This window comes from Scylla paramamosain, unplaced genomic scaffold (assembly GCF_035594125.1).
Source record: "Scylla paramamosain isolate STU-SP2022 unplaced genomic scaffold, ASM3559412v1 Contig58, whole genome shotgun sequence".
NCBI lineage: Eukaryota > Metazoa > Arthropoda > Malacostraca > Decapoda > Portunidae > Scylla > Scylla paramamosain.
Genome location: NW_026973723.1, coordinates 383,133 through 405,493, shown reverse-complemented (window position 1 = coordinate 405,493; position 22,361 = coordinate 383,133). Strand labels below are relative to the sequence as shown.

Sequence of the window (22,361 nt, the reverse complement as noted above, 5' to 3'; positions counted from 1 at the left end):
GACCAAGATTAAAATATGCAGCAGTGGTGTGGTCTCCTCATACAAAGAGGAATATTATAAAATTGGAAAGAGTACAAAGAGCAGTCACTAAGATGGTTCCAGAGTTAAGTCAACCAATGAAGAGAGATTAAGAATGTTGGAAATTCCTTCCCTTGAAAAGATGAGAGAGAAAGATTTAATAAACATCTATAGAATGATAAATGGTATGGAAAATGTGGACAAACAATGTTTAGTAAATTTAGACACACAGAGTACAAGGGGACACAGTAAGAAGTTGAAGAAAGTTAACTGTAGAAGAGACATCAACAAGCATAGTTTTCCTCACAGAAGTGTGAACAAATGGAATGATCTCAGTGAAGACGTTGTCAATGACGTAACTGTCCATGCTTTTAAGACTAAACTGGATAGATATAGAGACAGGATACTATGAGATTACTCCCCTCCCGTAAACCACAACTAGGTAAACACTAGGTAAATACACACACACACACACACACACACACACACACACATGCAGACCTGGCCAGACATGGCATCATCAGTCAGGGTCACGTTGAGTGGGTCAGTGTGGGAGACGATCCGAGATATCTGGTGGTTACCACATACTTGTGCCTTCACCTCCATGGAGTAAGGCTGTGTCACATACACCCCTCGATCCTCCCACCTCCAGTCCCAATCTTGGTGGTGGTTGTGGTGGTAGTGGTGAAGGAAACACTGAGTTTTCATTGCTGACTGATTTTTTTTTATGCATTTTTAAATCCATTGTCAGCGTCTAAAGAATCAAAATCTAATGATTTTTTTTTTTTTTTTTGTGCATTTTAACCATTTCACTTCAATACGAAACAATTACCAGCACCAGAAGCAATGCATGAAATCTTTATAAGCATCTACAAGAAAGAAGGGGATTAAAAGAACAGATTTTGCATTTTGTACCCAGCTTAACCCCTTCAGTATGATGACTCCAAGGTAGGCATCATGAAGCACCAGTGGAATATACCATGACACCTACATAGGCATCATGGTCGGATTCTGTTTTAGTTGTTGTTGGACAGTCCCGTATCCTGTTTTGACTTCTTGTTGAGCAATCCTGTATCATGTGTTGACTTGTCTTGACAGTCTCTGTATTATATCCTTGAGGTTCTATTGCTCTTCCCACCCTCCCTGTTCCCACCAGTCACGTAAATGAGCTACCCCATGCCCCACCCTCTATCCAAAATAAGGAAGTCTCATTGGCAGAGCATTACATCATAGTTCCCCCCCTTATGGTCCTTCCCTTATCTTCCATATCCCCCTATCCTTCTCTACATCCTATACCCCCTCCATCAGGAAGGGGAGACTAAAAGGTGGGGGATACAGTTCCCCTCTTCCCTCGTTCATTCCTTGCCCTCATACCCTTCTCTCTCGCTCTCTCTCTCTCTCTCTCTCTCATGTGTGTGTGTGTATATATATATATATATATATATATATATATATATATATATATATATGCTCTCCCTGTGTGTGTGTGTGTGTGTGTGTGTGTGTGTGTGTGTGTGTGTGTGTGTTATATCGTTAACTAGAGAGAATTTAGTGTTGGAGTGCTAATTCACCTGAGGTACCAATTGGACTTACTTCACAAGGTAAAGAAGAAGTAATCCATCTTCTTCAATCAGAACACAACAAAACAGAGGCCATTCTTTCCGATATCAAAGGCTGGACTGGGCAAGTTCCGAAGCTTCGTGTTTGCGGCATTAAAGTTAGACCTTTGAGAGTCTGGCGGTGCTCTGTTGAGCTTCACCATCCTATGTGTGTGTGTGTGTGTGTGAGTGTGTGTGTGTGTGTGTGTTAATGGTAGCTGGGTGGTAAAGTGTTTGACTGTCTTAAGAGAGGCCTTGTGTTCGAGTCATTTAATACCGAAGGTTGTGTGTGTGTGTGTGTGTGTGTGTGTCGTGACAGAGACATTACACAATTTCTCTATATACTCGTATTTACTAACAGCTACTAAAATTAAATAAACGATACTCAGATTACTTTTTTCCTTATTTAATGAATACTGCTAACATTAAAACATGCGTGTGTGTGTTTGTGTGTGTGTGGGGGCGGGGGGGGCAGGTGTGTGGTGTTCAGGAGGCTGGAAGCACGTGCACTGTTGCCGCTGCCATAATTATCGCAGTTTGAGTCAACAAAGACACCAAGAAAGCCAATTAGAACCCGGGGGTGGAGGAGGAGGAGAAGGAGGAGGAGGAGGAGGAGGAGGAGGAGGAGGAGGAGGAGGAGAAGAAGGAGGAGGATACAGTAATTAGAGATAGCTTTTGGCTCCCGCTCAGCTCCACCCGTGATGATGAAAACACTCACGAGCTCATAACTGGCCCTAATCCACTCCAGCTACAGGAGGAGTGGGGAGGTAGGGAAGTGAGGAGAAAAGAATTGGGTGTAAATAAAAGAAACGGGGAGGGAAAAGGGGAGACGAGAAGTAGTATGCTTCTTGAAAATATTATAACGTAGAGAAGGAAAATACATGTGCTACACAGCGACATCTATACAAAAATATAATAACATGGACTGCAATTGAAGCGAGGGAGAAAGAAGTGGGTGTAAATAAAAGAAAGGGAGAAGAAAAGGCAGACGAAAAGAAATATCAATCTTAAGTAAAAAGTATAAGATAGAAAACAAGTTGCAGGTATATCGTGTAATCTTTACAGAAATTTGAGGGTAAAAGATAAACTAAAAAAAGGCTTTTATTGAAGTGAGGGGTAAACCAATTTTGTGTAAATAAAAGAAATAGGGAGAGAAAAGACGAATAAAATAAATATATGGCTTGAGTAGAATAGTGTAAAGTATGGAAACAGGATATAGGTGAAATATATACAAAAAAATTATGATAGAATATAAATAAAATAAAAAAATCTGAATTCTGTGAGAAAAAATCGTGTTTAAATAAAAGGAATGGGGAGAGAAAAGGCAAGCGAAAAGAAACATGCGTCTTAGGTGAAAAAAAAAAAAAAAATTAATAATAAGGTAGTGAAAAATATATATAAAGAGGAATCTATAAAAAAAAAATATATATATATATATATATATATATATATATATATATATATATATATATATATATATATATATATATATATATATATATATATATATATATATATATAAAGACTGTGACTGAAAGAAAGAAGTTTTAAAGAAATTTCTATATTTAACAATTTTGAAAACATTTTTTTCCACTGTCTTTTTTTTTTTTTTTCACGCTGATAGATAAACATTTACACCATAAGTATTCAATGCTGAGTATACATACATATATACACCAATCACCACCAAGTAGCAAATACAAGCCTTTCTTTTTTCAGTACTCATTTAACAGTTTCATTTTCCAACAGTCAAAGGTCCGGGATCCCTCATTACAGTCCTCAGGGGAAGTCATTACCGCCCTTCTCTCCTCCTCTTCCTCCTCTTTTTCCTCCATCCCTACATATAACTCCATCTCCTTTATTCTGTGCCATACTTTCCCTCTCACTGGTTACTTAATCATGCCGCTCCTTCTATCATGCCGCTAAGACACACCTTCATACTATCTACCGCTGTCATTCTTATACCGTTACTGTCATTCTTCTCTTTTCCCTCCTTGTTATTTTTTTTTATTTTATTTTAGGGAAATCTTAAGTAAACAATATCAGTAAAAAAAAAAAAAAAGGACTTATATCATTGACACATTTATTATTCATTACAAAATTACAGCTGGGGTGACATTTTTTTCATTAATGGTGAATTATCAATCTTGCATCAGCAAACACACACAGCTTTTAGTTTCTTTACTATCAATTTCTTCATTATTAACTTTGGTCGCTGATGACTTTTTGTTCATTTACGTTTTTTTTTCTTTTCCTCCTTTTTTTTGGATTTTGTTGTTTTAGTTTCTTCTTTACTCTCAATTTCTTCTTTCTTGATTTTTGTCGCTGATGACTTTTTTGTTCATTTTCTGCTTTTATTTCTTCTTCATTCTTGTTTTTGGTCGCTGATGACGTTTTTTTGTTAATTTTCTGCTTTTATTTCTTCTTCTTTCTTGATTTTGGTCGCTGATGACTTTTTTTGTTCATTTTCTGCTTTTATTTTTTCTTCATTCTTGTTTTTGGTCGCTGATGTCTTTTTTGTTCATTTTCTGCTTTTATTTCTTCTTCATTCTTGTTTTTGGTCGCTGATGACTTTTTTTTATTCATTTTCTGCTTTTATTTCTTCTTCATTCTTTTTTTGGGTCGTTGATGACTTTTTTTGTTCATTTTTGCTTTTTCTTTTCCTCCTCCTCCTTGGGTGTAAATAAAAGAAACGGAGTGAAAAGGGGGAGACGAAAAGTAGTATGCTTTTTAGAAATATTATAACTTTTATTTTGGATTTTATTGTTTTAGTTTCTTTACTTTCAATTTCTTCATTATTAACTTTGGTTGCTGATGACTTTTTTTGTTCATTTTCTGCTTTTATTTCTTCTTCATTCTTGATTTTGGTCGCTGATGACTTTTTTTGTTCATTTTCTGCTTTTATTTCTTCTTCATTCTTGTTTTTGGTCGCTGATGACTTTTTTTTGTTAATTTTCTGCTTTTATTTCTTCTTCATTCTTATTTTTGGTCGCTGATGACTTTTTTTGTTCATTTTCTGCTCTTATTTCTTCTTCATTCTTGATTTTGGTCGCTGATGACTTTTTTTGTTAATTTTCGCTTTTTCTTTTCCTCCTCCTCCTTTTTTTGGATTTTATTGTTTTAGTTTCCTTACTTTCAATTTTTTCATTATTAACTTTGGTCGCTGATGACTTTTTTGTTCACTTTCTGCTTTTATTTTCTACTTCAATTTCTTCTTTCTTGATTTTGGTCGCTGATGACTTTTTTGTTCATTTTCTGATTTTATTTCTTCTTCGACTTCTTCATCCTTCATTTTGGTCGCTGATGACTTTTTTTGTTCATTTTCTGCTTTTATTTTTTCTTCTTTCTTGATTTTGGTCGCTGATGACTTTTTTGTTCATTTTCTGCTTTTATTTCTTCATTCTTGTTTTTGGTCGCTGATGACTTTTTTTGTTCATTTTCTGCTTTTATTTCTTCTTCATTCTTGTTTTTGGTCGCTGATGACTTTTTTTGTTCATTTTTGCTTTTTCTTTTCCTCCTCCTCCTTGGGTGTAAATAAAAGAAACAGGGAGTGAAAAGGGGGAGACGAAAAGTAGTATGCTTCTTAGAAATATTATAACTTTTTTTTGGGGGGATTTTATTGTTTTAGTTTCTTTACTTTCAATTTCTTCATTATTAACTTTGGTCGCTGATGACTTTTTTTGTTCATTTTCTGCTTTTATTTCTTCTTCATTCTTGATTTTGGTCGCTGATGACTTTTTTTGTTCATTTTCTACTTTTATTTCTTCTTCATTCTTGTTTTTGGTCGCTGATGACTTTTTTTGTTCATTTTCTACTTTTATTTCTTCTTCATTCTTGTTTTTGGTCGCTGATGACTTTTTTTGTTCATTTTCTGCTTTTATTTCTTTTTCAATCTTGTTTTTGGTCGCTGATGACTTTTTTTGTTCATTTTCTGCTTTTATTTCTTCTTCATTCTTGATTTTGGTCGCTGATGACTTTTTTGTTAATTTTCGCTTTTTTCTTTTCCTCCTCCTTTTTTTGGATTTTATTGTTTTAGTTTTTTTTACTTTCAATTTCTTCATTATTAACTTTGGTCGCTGATGACTTTTTTTGTTCATTTTCTGCTTTTATTTCTTCTTCAATTTCTTCTTTCTTGATTTTGGTCGCTGATGACTTTTTTTGTTCATTTTCTGATTTTATTTCTTCTTTGACTTCTTTACCCTTCATTTTGGTCGCTGATGACTTTTTTTGTTCATTTTCTGATTTTATTTCTTCTTTGACTTCTTTACCCTTCATTTTGGTCGCTGATTTTTTTTTGTTCATTTTCTGATTTTATTTCTTCAATTTCTTCTTTCTTGATTTTGGTCGCTGATGACTTTTTTTGTTCTTTTTCTGATTTTATTTCTTCAGTTTCTTCATTCTTATTTTTGGTCGCTGATGACTTTTTTTGTTCGTTTTTTTATTTTCTCTTCCACACACACACACACACACACACACACACACACACACACACACACACACACACACACACTTTCTCCTTTCGTCCATGTTAGAATCCACATATGCACCCGAGCACGTACTCACGCACACACAAACGCACGTAAGAAATTAATCATGACTTTGAATATTATATAAGTTATGCCAATACATACACGCATTCATACATATGACTTCTACATGGCTATACATATATTATATACATATATCATATACATATATTATATACATATTCACACATATTTCATCATAACTTGGAACATTGTCAATATTATGATGGCCTTCTACATGGGTAAACATATAGGTACATATTCACACACATTTTATCATGACTTGGAATATTGTCATGGGTACATATTCATGCATATGTCATCATAACTTGGAATATTGTCAATGTTATGATGCCCTTCTATATGGCTATACATGTACACATTCATCAGGACACACACACACACACACACACACACACACACACATACATATTAATAGACACAGAATAATAGATCATTTTATTTATTAAATGGCGCCTCAGTGATGGGCGAGATTGTGGGCGTGGCGGCGGGCGTGGTGGGCGTGGCGGTGGCTAGCGTGAGCGGCGTGGGCAGTGCGGCCAGCGGCCTCCAGACAGCCCTTGACAAATGCCTCCGCGCCGGCCACCTGGGTGCGCGGGCCGCGCAGCAGCACGGTGCGAGACACCTTGTCTGTTGCTGGCGGCACTCTCACCTGCACGTCAGGGAACTCCTGCAGTAGTCTCCTGACAGTCGCACCGGCGGGACCCACCACGTGGCACCGCTGGCGTGGCGTCACCGCCACTTGCGCCTCGATCACCTCGGCCTGCCGGAGCAAGGCCTCGAGGCGCGCCAGGGCGGCGGGAACCTGCCGGGCAGGTCCGCACAACCTGATGGTGGCGGTGCGGGTGTCTGAGGGAGGCGGCACACTCACTCGCACGCCAGCGAACTCTTGGCACACTTCCCGCAGTGTGGCGCCGCGTGGGCCAACGATGTAGCGCCGCATGTGGGGCGCTACGGCGAGAGTGGCCTCCTTCTCTTCCTCCTGCCAAGAGCGGCGCACGCTGTCCAGCGCACGCTGCTGCTTGGCTCTCTCAGCCCGCTGCTTTCCTTTCTTCGCCTCGAGCTGCTGGCGTCGAGGAGACTCGATGGCGGCCTTCACCTCAGGCAGGCTAGGTGCCTTCACCTTCTTGGGCCTGTTCTTGCCGCGGCCCACCACCGCCTTGCCCTCTGAGTCCCTCTTAGGGGGGTCTGGGTCCTCAGGGGTCTCCGCCACAGTCTCCTTAGGCAGGCTAGGCTGTGCCCTCACCTTCCTGGGCCTTTTCTTTTTGCAGGCAACCACCGTCCAGCCCTCCGAGTCGCCTTCTGTGGCTTCAGGAGTCTCGGGGGCCTCAGAGGCCTCTGAGGCCTCGCCGGACACCTGCTTCACGCCCATCGCCAGGTCCTCATCTGCCTTAACCGGAGGCGCCTTCTCCACCTTCACTTTTCGCTTCTTTCTCTTACGCTTCTTCTTACTAGTGTGGGTGGGTTTTTCTTTCCCATCGTCGCTTTCGTTATTTTCTGCTTTGTTTTTCGCTTCTACTAATGCTTCATCTTCGCAGGTTTTCATTTCTTGATCTGCTACAAAGTCTTTTTCTTCGTCATTTCCGTTATCTCCGTCATCTTCCATCGTTTCCTCTGCGTGTACGATGGCGCGCGTTACTGTCTCTTCTTCAATAGTTTCTTCTTCTGTGTCTTCGATGACTTTTTCCTTAACGTTGTCGGTCTTGGCTGCTTCCCGCACTGCTGCTTTCTTCTTCCTGCGGAAGAGTCGCCGCAGCAGGTACAGGAAGCCACAGCATTTGACGGCGCGTTCTTCTTTCATGTCTTCGGCGGCGCGTTCCATGTCGTCGTCCGCTGGTGCGGGCAAAATTTCTTCTGCGCTCCAGGTTTCCATTTTCATCCCTTCCTTACTACCCTCTCAAACCTCGCCCCTACCCCCTCAAATTTTGCTAATTTCTTTTACTGCAAAATAAAATTTAAGGTGTCCTCTGATTGGTGGACTGGTGCGTGATCAACTCCAAGCTCACAGCCAGGAGAGAGTCAAGGCTCACCGCTCTGAGTTATGTTCACTACATGTAATGGCATCAACTGTACATAACAAGTGGCTGCACTAAAGCTGTTATCTACACTATACATAAGTATTTAGCAGCTTATCCTAATACAGTGACAAACGACGCGAGAGAGAGAGAGAGAGAGAGAGAGAGAGAGAGAGAGAGAGAGAGAGAGAGAGGGGGGGGAGGAGTGGGGGAGGAGAGAGAGAGAGAGAGAGAGAGAGAGAGAGAGAGAGAGAGAGAGAGAGAGAGAGAGAGAGAGAGAGAGAGAGACAGAGAGAGAGAGAGAAAGGGGGGAGGAGTGGGGAGAGAGAGAGAGAGAGAGAGAGAGAGAGAGAGAGAGAGAGAGAGAGAGAGAGAGAGAGAGAGAGAGAGAGAGAGAGAGAGAGGGTGTGAATGACAGAAAACAGACACAATATGATAGTCTATACACCTCGTTGGAGATTCATGATTCTATTAATATGAACCAATGAATCTTTGTTTTTTTTTTTTTCAGAATATGAATAGCAGTTTCGAGAATATTGATATCAATATTGATATCAATATTGATATCAGAGGCTCCTGAGAAAGGTTAGGGTACGTGGGATAGATGGGTGTTAGGCTGGATAAAGTCATAGCTAAGCGACAGACGACAGAGAGTAGTAATAAACGGCTCCAAATCTGGGAGTGGGGTAATGTAATTAGTGGGGTGCCACAGGGATTAGTATTTGGGCCATTGTTGTTTTTAATATATATATCAATGACTTGGATAATGGAATTAGTAGTGATGTTAGTAAATTTGTGGATGACACGAAGATAGGTAGATTAGTTAGGTCAGAATCAGATGCCATCACTTTGCAGGCAGATTTAGATAGGATGAACGAATGGACAGACAGATGGCAAATCCAATTTAACATAAAAAAATGCATTGTAGTTAGCGTAGGTAGAGGAAACCTACACAGTAGTTACACAATAAACAACTCAGCTCTAGTAGGTTAAAAGTACGAAAAAGATTTAGGAGTTATAGTTAGCTCTGAACTCTGTCTAAGAAAGCAATGCATAGAGGCCAGAAACAGGGCAAATAGGGTATTAGGATTCATTTTTAGTTAGTGTTAAAAGTAGAAGACCTGAAGTAATATTAAAGTTATAATTGACGCTGGTCAGACCTCATCTAGACTACGTTGTGCAGTTTTGGTCCCCATATTACAAGAAGGTTATAGATCTATTAGAATCAGTACAACGGAGAATGACTAAAAGGATACAGGGTATGAGGAGTATTCCTTACGAGGCGAGATCGAAGCTGTTAAATTTACATTCTTTAGATAGATGTAGGTTAAGAGGGGGACCTGATAGAAGTCTTTAAGTGGTATAAAGGTTATAACAAGGGGGACGTAAGCAAAATTCTTAGGATCAGCAACCAGGATAGAACAAGAAATAACGGGCTCAAGCTTGAAAAATTTAGGTTTAAAAAAGAGATAGGAAGAAATTGGTTCTCAAATAGAGTGATAGATGAATGGAACGGACTCAGTAATCAAGTTGTTAGTGCTAAGACATTAGGGAGCTATAAGAGAAGATTAGACGGATTTATGGATGGGGATGATAGGTGGAAATAGGTAGGTAAATTTCATACAGGGACTGCCACGTGTAGGTCTGATGGCTTCTTGCAGCTTTCTTTATTTTTTATGTTCTTTTATATATATATATATATATATATATATATATATATAGAGAGAGAGAGAGAGAGAGAGAGAGAGAGAGAGAGAGAGAGAGAGAGAGAGAGAGAGAGAGAGAGAGAGAGAGAGAGAGAGAGAGAGAGAGAATTATAGTATTATAAATGAGATAAATTACCGCTCGCAGGCCTGCGCCGTATATGAACAACGTGTGTTTTTAAGCATCCGGAGCAAAGTGGTTAAAGATAAGAGATGGTTGTACAGTAAAGATGCTTCAGAATGACTGGATTATAGTCTGTTCACTTAAGTTAGATTCCTGGAGCCTCGGTGGGTTTATAAGCTCGCAGCTGATTGGCTGATGTTGCATTTCTTGCTGTCTTCTAACACTATTTTCATGTTAACTGCTCTCCTGATCTTGCTAACTGCATGCCTCTCCTCCTCCCACGGCCTCACTGCACAACACTTTCTTCTTTCTCTCACCTCTATTCTGTCCACCTCTCTAATGCAAGAGTTAACTAGTATTCCCAATCATTCATCTCTTTCTCTGGTAAACTCTTGAACTCCCTGCCTGCTTCTGTATTTCCATCTTCCTATGACTTGAATTCCTTCAAGAGGGAGGTTTCAAGACACTTATCCTGTAATTTTTTTCTTCTGCTTTCAGCTCTGGGGACGTCACTTCAGTGGCGTGGCCTTCTCTTTTTTTCAATTATTATATTTTTGTTGCTCTTTACCGGTGCCCCTCCTACACGAAAAAAAGAAAACACTTCACACCTTTTCTTTCACTCTACATTATTTTTTAATTTCTTATTTAAACTGATTTACATATAAATATGAAGAATAAAAATAAATAAATAAATAAAAACAATAAATCTCCCCCCAAAAAAGTGGACCGGGTAAAAAAAAAAAAATCCAGGCCTTGTCCTGAGCTGCTGCGACGGTGTGCGGGAACGGATTAATCCATTTTTACTTTTATTCCTGTGGGGAAAATAGTTTTGATTTCTGAACATTTCCGATTTAGAACAGCTTTCATAGACGAATTAAGTTAAAAAACCAAGGTTCCACTGTACATGTGTTTCGAAGCCTTAGGTAATGGAAAATAACAATTACATGTGTTTTGTTGAGGTAAGTAATAGAAAAGTAACAATTACATGTTTTGAAGCTTTAGGTAATGGAAAATAACAATTACATGTGTTTTGTTGAGGTAAATCATAGAAAAATAACAATTACATGTTTTGAAGCTTTAGGTAATGGAAAATAACAATTACATGTGTTTTGCTAGTGTAGGCAATAGAAAAATAAAAAGTGAATGCATTCTAAGTGTTTCAGCGAATTCTCCTCGCCCCAAACCAATCTGGTATAATCTGGAATATAACAATCAATAACAACTACAAGTGTTTTAGTGCATTTCAAACCCACCACACACTCCCTTGAGCTGACACGACCTGTGACCTCAGCTGACCTACCTTGCCTGCGAGGGTGGTCAGCAGGGGTGTAGCGCGGGTTGAGCACTGTGGGCAAAACAAAGCTGATGGCGCCGTCTGTCTCAACCCTCAACTCCATCACCAGACGAAGGGTGACCTTGGCCCTCGTTCCTGCAGCAGAAGCGGGCGGGGTGAGAGAGGGTGAGGTATGGGTGGGTCAGGGTGAGGCAGGATAAGGTAGGGTGAGGAAGGTAAGGTATGGGTGGAGCAAGGTGAGGAAGGCTGAGGTAGGTTGACAGCAACCTTTATAATGCTATTTTCCTCATACCTACAATGTTTTTAGATATTTCTGTAGACAGGGTGAGGTAAGGGTGAGGCAAGGAGAGGTACGGGTGACAGTAACCTCTCTCTTTCTCTCTCTCAAACACACACACACACACACACACACACAACACCACCACCACCACCACCACCACCACCACCACAACCACGAACCCGCAGGAAAGTTGCCGAGGTTAAGCGTGAGAATGTCGCTTGAGTCAGGGTCTTCTCGTGTCATGAGGGCAGTCTTCCCCTCCTTCAAAGCCTCCTTGTACACCTTCTCTGCCTGTGTGAGGAAAGGGAACCAGTGTGTAGGGCTTACAGCAGGAAAATGAGTTAGAGGTGGAAGCTGTCAGGCCTACACGTGGCAGTCTCTCCCTGTGGGCAATGTCAAGTACCAACCCTGTTAAACTCTGAGCCATCCTTGCTAGCAATGTGTATTAGGCGAGTAGGACAGGGAATAAAACGTGTGTCCTAAGACAGCTGGAGCAGAACTAACTTGTACCACACCTGCTATTTATTTCATTGGCTTCGACACAGATTAAAAATACACAGTGTGAAACCCCAAAACCCCGAACATCTGAGTAACTCAATTGAACCCCGAATAAACCCACCAACGTATCATTATGTTTCGGACCCAACACCCCCACTGAAACTAATGATGGGTATATACAATACAACACACATTAAATCAATACACACTCCTGTTTTAACTATCTACACACCCATAATAACTTTACTGAAATCACAAAGCTTTACTTTAGGTACAGGTTTAGTGAACATATCAGCAATATTTTGATCAGATGGTACATAGTTAAGTTGCACTACACCTCTCTGAACCTCTATCCTAATAAAATGGTATCTAATATCTATGTGCTTTGATCTCTGATGCTGGACAGGGTTTTCAACTAATTTTATGGCACCTTGGTTATCACAGTGTATAGTACAGCTGTTTATCGAAGTACTTCCTGTCATATCTTCCAGTAATTGCAATAAAAACTTTGCCTCTTGAGTAGCGGCAGACAAGGCCATATACTCAGCTTCACAAGTAGACAGAGCAACTGTTCTCTGTTTTCTAGTCTTCCAAGAGATTAATGGACCCCCACTGGAAAGTTGGAAGCTATACCCGGTAATACTTCTGCGATCTTGTGCATTACCCAGTCAGCATCACAATACCCAATCAAATTCAGTGACTCATCTGACTTTTTAAAAGTCAAACATTGATCAATGGTACCTTTCAAATATCTTAATACATGCTTGGGCATAGTGAGATGAGAAGTAGTTGGATTAGTCATATTCTGAGACAATTTAGTTACAATAAAGCACAAATCAGGTCTAGTACATGTCATTACATAGATCAGACTTCCAACTAATCCTCTATACATATTGATATCAGCCAGTTTTGATTCACTAGAACTAATACATACTTTGTTCACATCCATGTTACAAGGAGTATAGGCAGGTTTACAATGTTGCATACCAAATTTCTCAAGGATCTTTTCCACATATTTAGTTTGATTCATTTTAATTACATTATCATCACACACAAACTGTATACCTAGATACCAGGAAATTTTGCCTAGATCTTTCATCCTAAATTTATCACCCAGACTTTCCTTCATGTTCTTCAATTTTGCATCACTGCTGGCCGCAATTATTATGTCATCAACCTCCTGCCAAACAGGAGGAGGCAGTAGACACCTGCCGAAACGATAATTACTCCCAGTGAGATCTAAAGCACTGTTCAGGGGGTGCTGTGAACTTATCATTAAACCCAGCTGTGACCTCACTGAACGTTTCCCTTTGTGTCTCACAACACAAGGGGGTAGTCACAGCCTGCCCTCTAAAGACAACTCTCTTCCTCCACACAAAACTACAAGCACCTAATAACACACACAGCCTTCACTCAAAAAATTTTAAAATCATGGCGACTCCTACACCAGCCTCGGAGTCCCCATCTGGGGAGGGGACCATAAATGTCCCCAGGTCGGACTGCCTTTCCGTCGACGACCCTAAGTGTCTTGACACCCCCCTCAACTTTTTCTTCATTAACTTCTGCAACATTCGCGGTCTAAGATCTAATTTTCAATCTGTAGAACACCACCTCTCCTCTTCTAAACCTCATCTTCTTTTCCTCACTGAAACTCAGGTGTCTGAGGCAACTGACAGTAGCCCCTTTTCTGTTCCCTCCTACTTTCTCTATCCTCATTTTCGATCCAAAGCTGGATGCTGCGTTTATGTGCGCAATGACTTAACCTGCTCTCGTGCCCACGCTCTTGAATCTTCCGAGTTTTCCACCATCTGGCTACGACTGCAGAGTCATTCTCATACTAAATTTATCTGTGCTGTATACCTCTCACCTAACTCCTCTGACTATAAGAAATTCTTTGACTACTTAACTTCCAAAGTGGAGCACATTCTGACCCTCTTCCCTTTTGCAGAGATCTCCATTTCTTGGAGACTTCAATGTTCACCACCAGCTTTGGCTTTCCTCTCCCTTCACTGACCATCCTGGTGAACTAGCCTACAACTTTGCTATCCTCCATGACCTAGAGCAATTGGTGCAACACCCTACTCGTATTCCTGACCGTCTTGGAGATACGCCCAACATTCTTGACCTTTTCCTGACCTCTAATCCTTCTGCTTATGCTGTCACCCTTTCTTCTCCGTTGGGCTCCTCCGATCACAATCTCATATCTTTATCTTGTCCTATCACTCCAATCCCTCCTCAGGATCCCCCTAAGCAAAGGTGCCTCTGGCGTTTTGCCTCTGCTAGTTGGGGGGACCTGAGGAGGTATTTTGCTGATTTTCCTTGGAATGACTACTGCTTCCGTGTCAGAGACCCATCTTTGTGTGCTGAGCGCATAACAGAGGTGATATTGTCTGGCATGGAGGCGTACATTCCTCACTCTTTTTCTCGTCCTAAACCTTCTAAACCTTGGTTTAACACAGCTTGTTCTCGTGCTATACATGATAGAGAGGTGGCCCACAAAAGGTACTTAAGCCTTCCTTCACCAGAATCTCATGCACTTTATATTTCTGCCCGGAACCATGCCAAGTCTGTTCTCCAACTAGCCAAAAACTCCTTCATTAACAGAAAATGTCAAAACCTTTCAAGATCTAACTCCCCTCGTGATTTCTGGCATCTAGCCAAAAATATCTCCAATAACTTTGCTTCTTCTTCTTTCCCTCCTCTACTTCAACCAGATGGCACCACTGCTATCACATCTATTTCTAAAGCTGAACTCTTTGCTCAAACCTTTGCTAAAAACTCTACCTTGGACGATTCTGGGCTTGTTCCTCCCTCTCCTCCACCCTCTGACTACTTCATGCCACGTATTAAAATTCTTCGTAATGATGTTTTCCATGCCCTCGCTGGCCTAAACCCTCGGAAGGCTTATGGACCTGATGGGGTCCCTCCTATTGTTCTCCGAAACTGTGCCTCCGTGCTTGCACCTTGCCTAGTCAAACTCTTTCAGCTCTGTCTGTCAACATCTACCTTTCCTTCTTGCTGGAAGTTTGCCTACATTCAACCTGTTCCTAAAAAGGGTGACCGCTCTAATCCCTCAAACTACCGTCCTATTGCTTTAATTTCCTGCTTATCTAAAGTTTTTGAATCTATCCTCAACAGGAAGATTCTTAAACATCTATCACTTCACAACCTTCTATCTGATCGCCAGTATGGGTTCCGTCAAGGCCGCTCTACTGGTGATCTTCTGGCTTTCCTTACTGAGTCTTGGTCATCCTCTTTTAGAGACTTTGGTGAAACTTTTGCTGTTGCCTTGGACATATCAAAAGCCTTTGATAGAGTCTGGCACAAAGCTTTGATTTCCAAACTAGCCTCCTACGGTTTCTATCCTTCTCTCTGTAACTTCATCTCAAGTTTCCTTTCTGACCGTTCTATTGCTGCTGTGGTAGACGGTCACTGTTCTTCTCCTAAATCTATTAACAGTGGTGTTCCTCAGGGTTCTGTCCTGTCACCCACTCTCTTCTTATTATTCATTAATGATCTTCTAAACCAAACTTCTTGTCCTATCCACTCCTATGCTGATGATACCACTCTGCACTTTTCCACGTCTTTTCATAGACGTCCAACCCTTCAGGAGGTAAACATATCACGCAGGGAAGCCACAGAACGCCTGACTTCTGATCTTTCTAAAATTTCTGATTGGGGCAGAGCAAACTTGGTATTGTTCAATGCCTCAAAAACTCAATTCCTCCATCTATCAACTCGACACAACCTTCCAGACAACTATCCCCTCTTCTTCAATGACACTCAACTGTCCCCCTCTTCTACACTGAACATCCTCGGTCTGTCCTTTACTTATAATCTGAACTGGAAACTTCACATCTCATCTCTAGCCAAAACAGCTTCTATGAAGTTAGGTGTTCTGAGACGTCTCCGCCAGTTTTTCTCACCCCCCCAGCTGCTAACTCTGTACAAGGGCCTTATCCGTCCATGTATGGAGTATGCTTCACATGTCTGGGGGGGTTCCACTCATACTGCTGTTCTAGACAGGGTGGAATCAAAAGCTTTTCGTCTCATCAACTCCTCTCCTCTAACTGACTGTCTTCAGCCCCTCTCTCACCGCCGCAATGTTGCATATCTAGCTGTCTTCTACCGCTATTTTCATGCCAACTGCTCTTCTGATCTTGCTAACTGCATGCCTCCCCTCCTCCCGCGGCCTCGCTGCACAAGACTTTCTTCTTTCTCTCACTCCTATTCTGTCCACCTCTTTAACGCAAGAGTTAACCAGTATTCTCAATCATTCATCCCTTTCTCTGGTAAACTCTGGAACTCCTTGCCTGCTTCTGTATTTCCACCTTCCTATGACTTGAATTCCTTCAAGAGGGAGGTCAAGACACTTATCCACCAATTTTTGACCACTGCTTTGACCCTTTTAAGGGACTGGCATTTCAGTGGGCATTTTTTTTTTATTAGATTTTTGTTGCCCTTGGCCAGTATCCTTCCTACATAAAAAAAAAAAAAAAAAAAAAAACTAATACATTGGTTACCTCATCATCAGTAATTCTGGTACAAAGACATGGGTCAGCAAATGACTGAGTTAAACTTAGGTCAACCAAATATGAGTGCAACAGTGAACTCCAATTTCTACCACTTTGTTTGAGACCATACAAGGATTTCTTTAATTTGTACACCAACTTCTCGCCACCATTACCCTCCACACAGAAACCCTTGGGTTGTTTAACATAAATTTCACAATCAATAGGTGCATTTAAGTAGGCAGTTTTTACATCCATTTGATGAACAACCAGGTCATGTTGTACAGCCAACTGCATTAAAGTTCTTACAGATGTGATCCTAGTAGTTGGGGAAAATGTTTCGTGATAATCTATACCTGCCTCCTGAGAGTAACCCTTAGCAACAAAACGAGCCTTGTACCTTGTCTCATTGTTAGGGTTAAACTTCAGGTCATATACCCACCTACTTCCCACAGCTTTTCTACCTTCAGGCAAAGTAGTAAGCTCAAAAGTCTCATTATCCTTTAGAGCTTTCATTTCCAATTCCATAGCTTCTCGCCATTTATCAGAATCAGGAGATGCAATAGCATCTTGATATGTATAAGGTACACTGGCTAGTTTATAGCAATAGTCAACAGTACAATTCACAATACTATCCAAAGCCTCATCCATTTCATCACCAACAATACAGTCACCAAAATATATGGGTTTACGTTTTACTCTTTCTGACCGCCTTAAACACACACTGTCCTCTGTTTGGTTACCAACTTCTGGGCTAGCTTCAGTGTCAGTACTACGTGTTGTAGTCCAGTCACATTCACTACCCCATGCTACATCTGAACTTACATCTACGCTAGGCCTGGTAAATTTGACACATCCAACTTTCCTTACTGTACCAGTCTTTGGAAAATATACAAGGTATGCTGGACTAGACTTATCATAGCCTACAAAAATTCCATCCTTACTTCTGGCATCAAGTTTTTTCTTCTGTTGTACATAGGCATAACATACAGAACCAAAAATGTGCATATTACTAATATTTGGCTTTTTACCTGCAAAAGCCTCGAATGGAGTCTTCTTAATCCTAAGGTTATAACATCTGTTTCTAATGTAAGCAGAGGCCATAACGGCATACGTCCACAGAAACTTTGGCAGACCAGACTCTATTAGTAAACATCTGGCCATTTCAAAAAGAGTACGCCAGCCTCTTTCAGCGGTACCATTTTGGTGAGGTGAGTAGGGAGAAGACATTTCATGCTTGATTTTATTTTCCACGAGTAAATCTGCGAATGCATTAGAAGTAAATTCCGTACCTTCATCACTTCTGAGACATTTCACTGAGCCATAGGGAGAAATGTCTGCTATGAAATGCTTAGTTGCCTGTAAGGTGTCACACTTATATTTGAGGAAGTATATCATGATAAGACCGGAGTAATCATCAACAAAACTGAGTGCATACTTAAAACCGTCCTTGGCAACAGGATCAATGGGACCAGCTAGGTCACAGTGTACCATATCTAGTTTAGCTTTTGAACGCTCATCAGCTTGTCTGTTTCTAAACTGAGTCATTTTCCCTTTAACACAAATGCCACAATCAAAGTCCTTTTTGTCACTAATTTTCATCCCGTTCACTACACCTTCAAGTTTCAAAATATCACTCACATTACAATGACCGAGAATTTCATGCCACTGTCTCAATGTATAGGACGCCCTATTTGAACACACAGTATTGTTTAAGAAATACAGTCTACCATGCTTAACTATGTCAAAACTTTGTACCGTTTGTAGATGTTAACTCTGCAGAATTTGGTTTAAACTCGATTGATGAACCCTTCTCAGTGGCAGCTTGAACCGAGAAAATATCTTGCTTGAAGGAAGGTACATAGAGAGCATTTTCCAGAATTGTTGTATGAACATTACCACAAGAGTCTACAAGGGTAACACAGGCATCACCTTTCTTTTTAACCAGATTATTTGTTCTACTACCATCAGCTAGTTCAATAAAATGTCTCTCAGGATCAAATTGCTTGTCAAAACACACAAATTTGGAGTCATCATTGATTATATGAGTAGTTGCACCACAGTCCACCATTAACTTGTTAACCACAACACATGATTCAGTCTCTGATCTCCGAAGCCCCACTTTAAACACAAAACTGTGGCTCTGACTGTCATAATCATCACTATAATCTTTTACGTTCCTGGCAGAGTCTTTACCACTGTTACCCCCCGAACTCTTCCAACAAAACTTCGTATCGTGGGAGTTATTCCTGCAGTTCTCACACCATCTTCTTAAAGTCTGGTTCGGTCTAGAGACACGGCAGTCGACCGATTTGTGACCCTGAAGACCGCACTTGAAACACGTACCACTGAATTTACGAGACTCTATCCTCATCACTCTGTCACTGTCACTTTTGTCGCCGCACGACTTCTCTGTCTCCTCGAAACTTCTGAGAGACACCTTGAACTCAGCAAATGTCAATGCCTTTTCTCTTTGTGTAATTACAGTCATAAATGGCTTGAATTCCGTAGGTAAACCCTTAAGCACCATTGCCACCAACAAGCTGTCACTAATAGTTTCACCAGACGTTTTAAGTGCAGTTGCCGCCGTCTCGGCTCGAATCACATAGTCTGTAACACTCTCGTTTTCTCCCTTAAGCAACGTTGTGAGCTCCGTGTACAGTGATATGACCTTGGGTTTACCTTTCGATAAGTAGTGTTCCCGTAAAATCCTCAGTGCCTCACGTCCATCGTCCTTCGCATCACGCATCACAAGGGATAGACTACGGTCATCCAGGAACTGAATCAACTCCGCAAATGCCTCGGCATTTTTGGTAACGTCTGCAGCAGTCGTACTTGATGCAGGAGGATCAATCACATTATGCAATTTCTGTAGCCGCATGTAGCCCAAAAACTTCACTTCCCATAACTCGTACTTGCGCTCATCACCGTCAAAATACAGTCTGTTCCTGGGCCCATAACCTGTTAGACTCTGAGCCATCCTTGCTAGCAATGTGTATTAGGCGAGTAGGACAGGGAATAAAACGTGTGAGTCCTAAGACAGCTGGAGCAGAACTAACTTGTACCACACCTGCTATTTATTTCATTGGCTTCGACACAGATTAAAAATACACAGTGTGAAACCCCAAAACCCCGAACATCTGAGTAACTCAATTGAACCCCGAATAAACCCACCAACGTATCATTATGTTTCGGACCCAACAAACCCAATTTATAATTATTTTCTTGTGAGTCTACTGGTATATACGCTAATGGTAAACACTTTGCCTTCGTTAGATATAAAAAAAAAAGTCTGAATGTTAAGAAAAAAAAGGGGGGGAAATAAGGGACCCACACATTTAGCACAGGCGCCGCTGCAAAACGTTCAAAGCAGCAAAAATTGCAAGTTGATATATTGATATAAAAAAATGATGGCATGTTAAATAATATAAAAAAAAAAACACTAAAAATAGCATAGGGGATAAGCCTAATACCTTGTTCTTCTCCATGCAGTGAGTCACAATGGTTCTGCCGTCCAGCTGCGCCTCACAGTGGTACACGGCTGCGCCCTCCTCCACAGGCAGCACCGCCCGCACCTATAAGAGAGAGAGAGAGGCGCCAGGCAGGGGAGGAAAGAATGAAGTAAAGAAAGAAAGGACAAAACACACGCCTCTTTTTTCTTCTTTTTTCATGTTTAACTCCTTCTCTTCCTCCTCTTCCTTCTGCGTTAGCGAAGGAAATTATCAAATAAGGAGAAGAGGAATGAAATGTGAAGAAAGAGGGGAGGAAACAGACTCTCCTTATTACCGAATGCCATTATTCTTCCTACTTTCATGTTTATCTGCTCCTTCTCCTTATTGGTGAAAAGAATGATTAAATAAGAAAAGAGAGGAGGAAGGAAAGTTAAGGTTCTAGCTATGAAATGCATATGATTGTTCCCCCCTCCTCCTCCTCCTCCTCATTAATGTTGTACTAGTGAAATTAATGCATGTATAAGGACTGCGCCTGATAAGAAAATTATGAAGTAAAGAAATTCAAATTAAAGAAGGAAAGGTGCTGGCCTTGTTTTCCTTTTTCTGTTTATTGATTCTTTGTGTTTATTTTCTTCTCTTTTTTCCTCCTCCTCCTCCTCCTCCTCCTCCTCCTCCTCGTGCGATAATCTAATACCACTATTTTTTTTCCGAGAGAGAGAGAGAGAGAGAGAGAGAGAGAGAGAGAGAGAGAGAGAGAGAGAGAGAGCACGTCATACAGCACGATACAGTACCTGCAGTGGGTGTGCGGCAGTGTTGTGATACACCATGTTGGCAATCACTTGGGCCACGAAGCCGCGAATGGACACTTTCAGACACTGACTCCAGGGACACCACACACCACTTCCACCTCTCCTGGTCTGCAACACACACACACACACACACACACACACACACACACACAAACACACAAACACACACACACACGAGAACAGAAAAGGTTACAGGATAGCGTAAGTAAAATGTGGCAGGGACATTTTGTAAAATTTTACTCTCCCTCTCTCTTTCACACACACACACACACACACACACACACACACACACACACACACACACACACACACACACACACACACACACACACACACACACACACAACTCACACACATTAATGAAAATCTTTGAAAATGCTGGATTGATTATATTAAATGCAAACAGCTCACCAAAACATTAAATTATCATGTTTATTAATGTTGTTATTATTATTATTATTATTATTATTATTATTATTATTATTATTATTATTATTATCATTATTATTATTATGATTACCAGGGCCGGTTTTAAGCCTATTTGACCAATTTTATCAAACTGGGCCCCGCACCTTAAGGGGCCCCGCGCCAGCGGCGACAGAGTTACCGCTTGAAGCCTTTTCTGTATTCTAAGAGGAATAAACCACTACTGAAAACGTGAAATGAAGGATGAGAAATTATTATTCCTAACGAAATATAAACATTCATAAATGTTTACTATTTTTGAGTTTTCTAATTGGGCCCCGCAATACTTAGCACCGCCCATGATTATTATTATTATTATTATTATTATTATTATTATTATTATTATTATTATTATTATTACCATATTTATTAATATTAATGTTATCATCACTATCACTACTACTACTACTACAACTTACCTTCTGACATTCCCAGAAGCCCAAAGCGGGACAGGTGAGGTGGCAGGTCACATACAGGAGCCATGGTGCTGATGAGAGAGACAGGCAGGTGAAATTAGGTTAGGTTGCCTTAACAGAGAGAGAGAGAGAGAGAGAGAGAGAGAGAGAGAGAGAGAGAGAGAGAGAGAGAGAGAGACCTGTCTTGATATTGTGCAACCCTATAGGAGCAAAAAGAAAACTGCATCCTCCTCTCTCTCTCTCTCTCTCTCTCTCTCTCTCTCTCTCTCTCTCTCTCTCTCTCTCTCTCTCTCTCTCTCTCTCTCTCTCTCTCTCTCTCTTCAAAGTAAAGTATCATAAACTTTCCCTAATGTTCCTTATCAACAATTGTCTGTCTGTCAGTCTGTATGTCTCTGTCTGCCAGTCAGTATGTTTCTGGTTCTGTATGCCTCTGCCTGTCAGTCTGTAAGTCTCTGCCAGTCTGCATGTCTCTGTCTGTCAGTCTGTGGGTCTCTGTCTGTCAGTCTGTGGGTCTCTGTCTGTCAGTCTGTGGGTCTCTGCCTGTCAGTCTGTGGGTCTCTGTCTGTCAGTCTGTGGGTCTCTCTCTGTCAGTCTGTGGGTCTCTGCCTGTCAGTCTGTGGGTCTCTGTCTG

At 40.9% G+C, this 22,361-nt stretch overlaps 2 protein-coding genes and 1 long non-coding RNA gene across 7 annotated transcripts in view; 1 reads left to right on the top strand and 2 right to left on the bottom strand.

The window, feature by feature from the left end:
- The window catches only part of LOC135098372 (uncharacterized), a 126,454-nt gene that overhangs the window by 44,186 nt on the left and 59,907 nt on the right, over positions 1-22,361 (top strand). The gene's annotated exons all lie outside the window — the stretch shown is intronic.
- LOC135098369 (von Willebrand factor A domain-containing protein 5A-like) lies at positions 361-20,950 on the bottom strand. Of its 2 annotated transcripts, none has more exons than XM_064000705.1 (5): positions 20,832-20,950; positions 20,062-20,163; positions 11,759-11,870; positions 11,306-11,434; positions 361-677 (listed from the first exon to the last, which is right to left on the bottom strand). In XM_064000705.1, exons 1-5 carry the CDS (start codon positions 20,865-20,867, stop codon positions 457-459), a joined length of 600 nt encoding a protein of 199 aa, XP_063856775.1. In that variant the 5' UTR covers positions 20,868-20,950; the 3' UTR covers positions 361-456. The 2 variants fall into 2 exon arrangements, with proteins under 2 accessions (XP_063856775.1, XP_063856776.1); XM_064000706.1 differs by lacking the exon at positions 361-677 and adding an exon at positions 11,103-11,203.
- LOC135098376 (ATP-binding cassette sub-family F member 1-like) lies at positions 4,287-8,097 on the bottom strand. 2 transcript variants are annotated; one of them, XM_064000715.1, is made up of 2 exons: positions 5,041-8,097; positions 4,287-4,983 (listed from the first exon to the last, which is right to left on the bottom strand). In XM_064000715.1, the coding sequence occupies exon 1, from the start codon at positions 8,040-8,042 to the stop codon at positions 6,621-6,623; it is 1,422 nt and encodes a 473-aa protein (XP_063856785.1). In that variant the 5' UTR covers positions 8,043-8,097; the 3' UTR covers positions 4,287-4,983; positions 5,041-6,620. The 2 variants fall into 2 exon arrangements, with proteins under 2 accessions (XP_063856785.1, XP_063856784.1); XM_064000714.1 differs by having other exon boundaries at positions 4,287-5,139; positions 5,216-8,097.

What these genes read in the sequence shown, in the direction of transcription:
- LOC135098369 (XM_064000705.1), bottom strand. Translation starts at nt 20,867, where the DNA reads ATGGTGTATCACAACACTGCCGCACACCCACTGCAG. An exon ending in CTGCCGCACACCCACTGCAG is followed by an intron (nt 20,164 to 20,831) that starts GTACTGTATCGT and finishes TCTCTCTTATAG; the next exon opens with GTGCGGGCGGTGCTGCCTGT. An exon ending in TGACCACCCTCGCAGGCAAG is followed by an intron (nt 678 to 11,305) that starts GTAGGTCAGCTG and finishes ACCACCACCAAG; the next exon opens with ATTGGGACTGGAGGTGGGAG.
- LOC135098376 (XM_064000715.1), bottom strand. Translation starts at nt 8,042, where the DNA reads ATGAAAATGGAAACCTGGAGCGCAGAAGAAATTTTGCCCGCACCAGCG.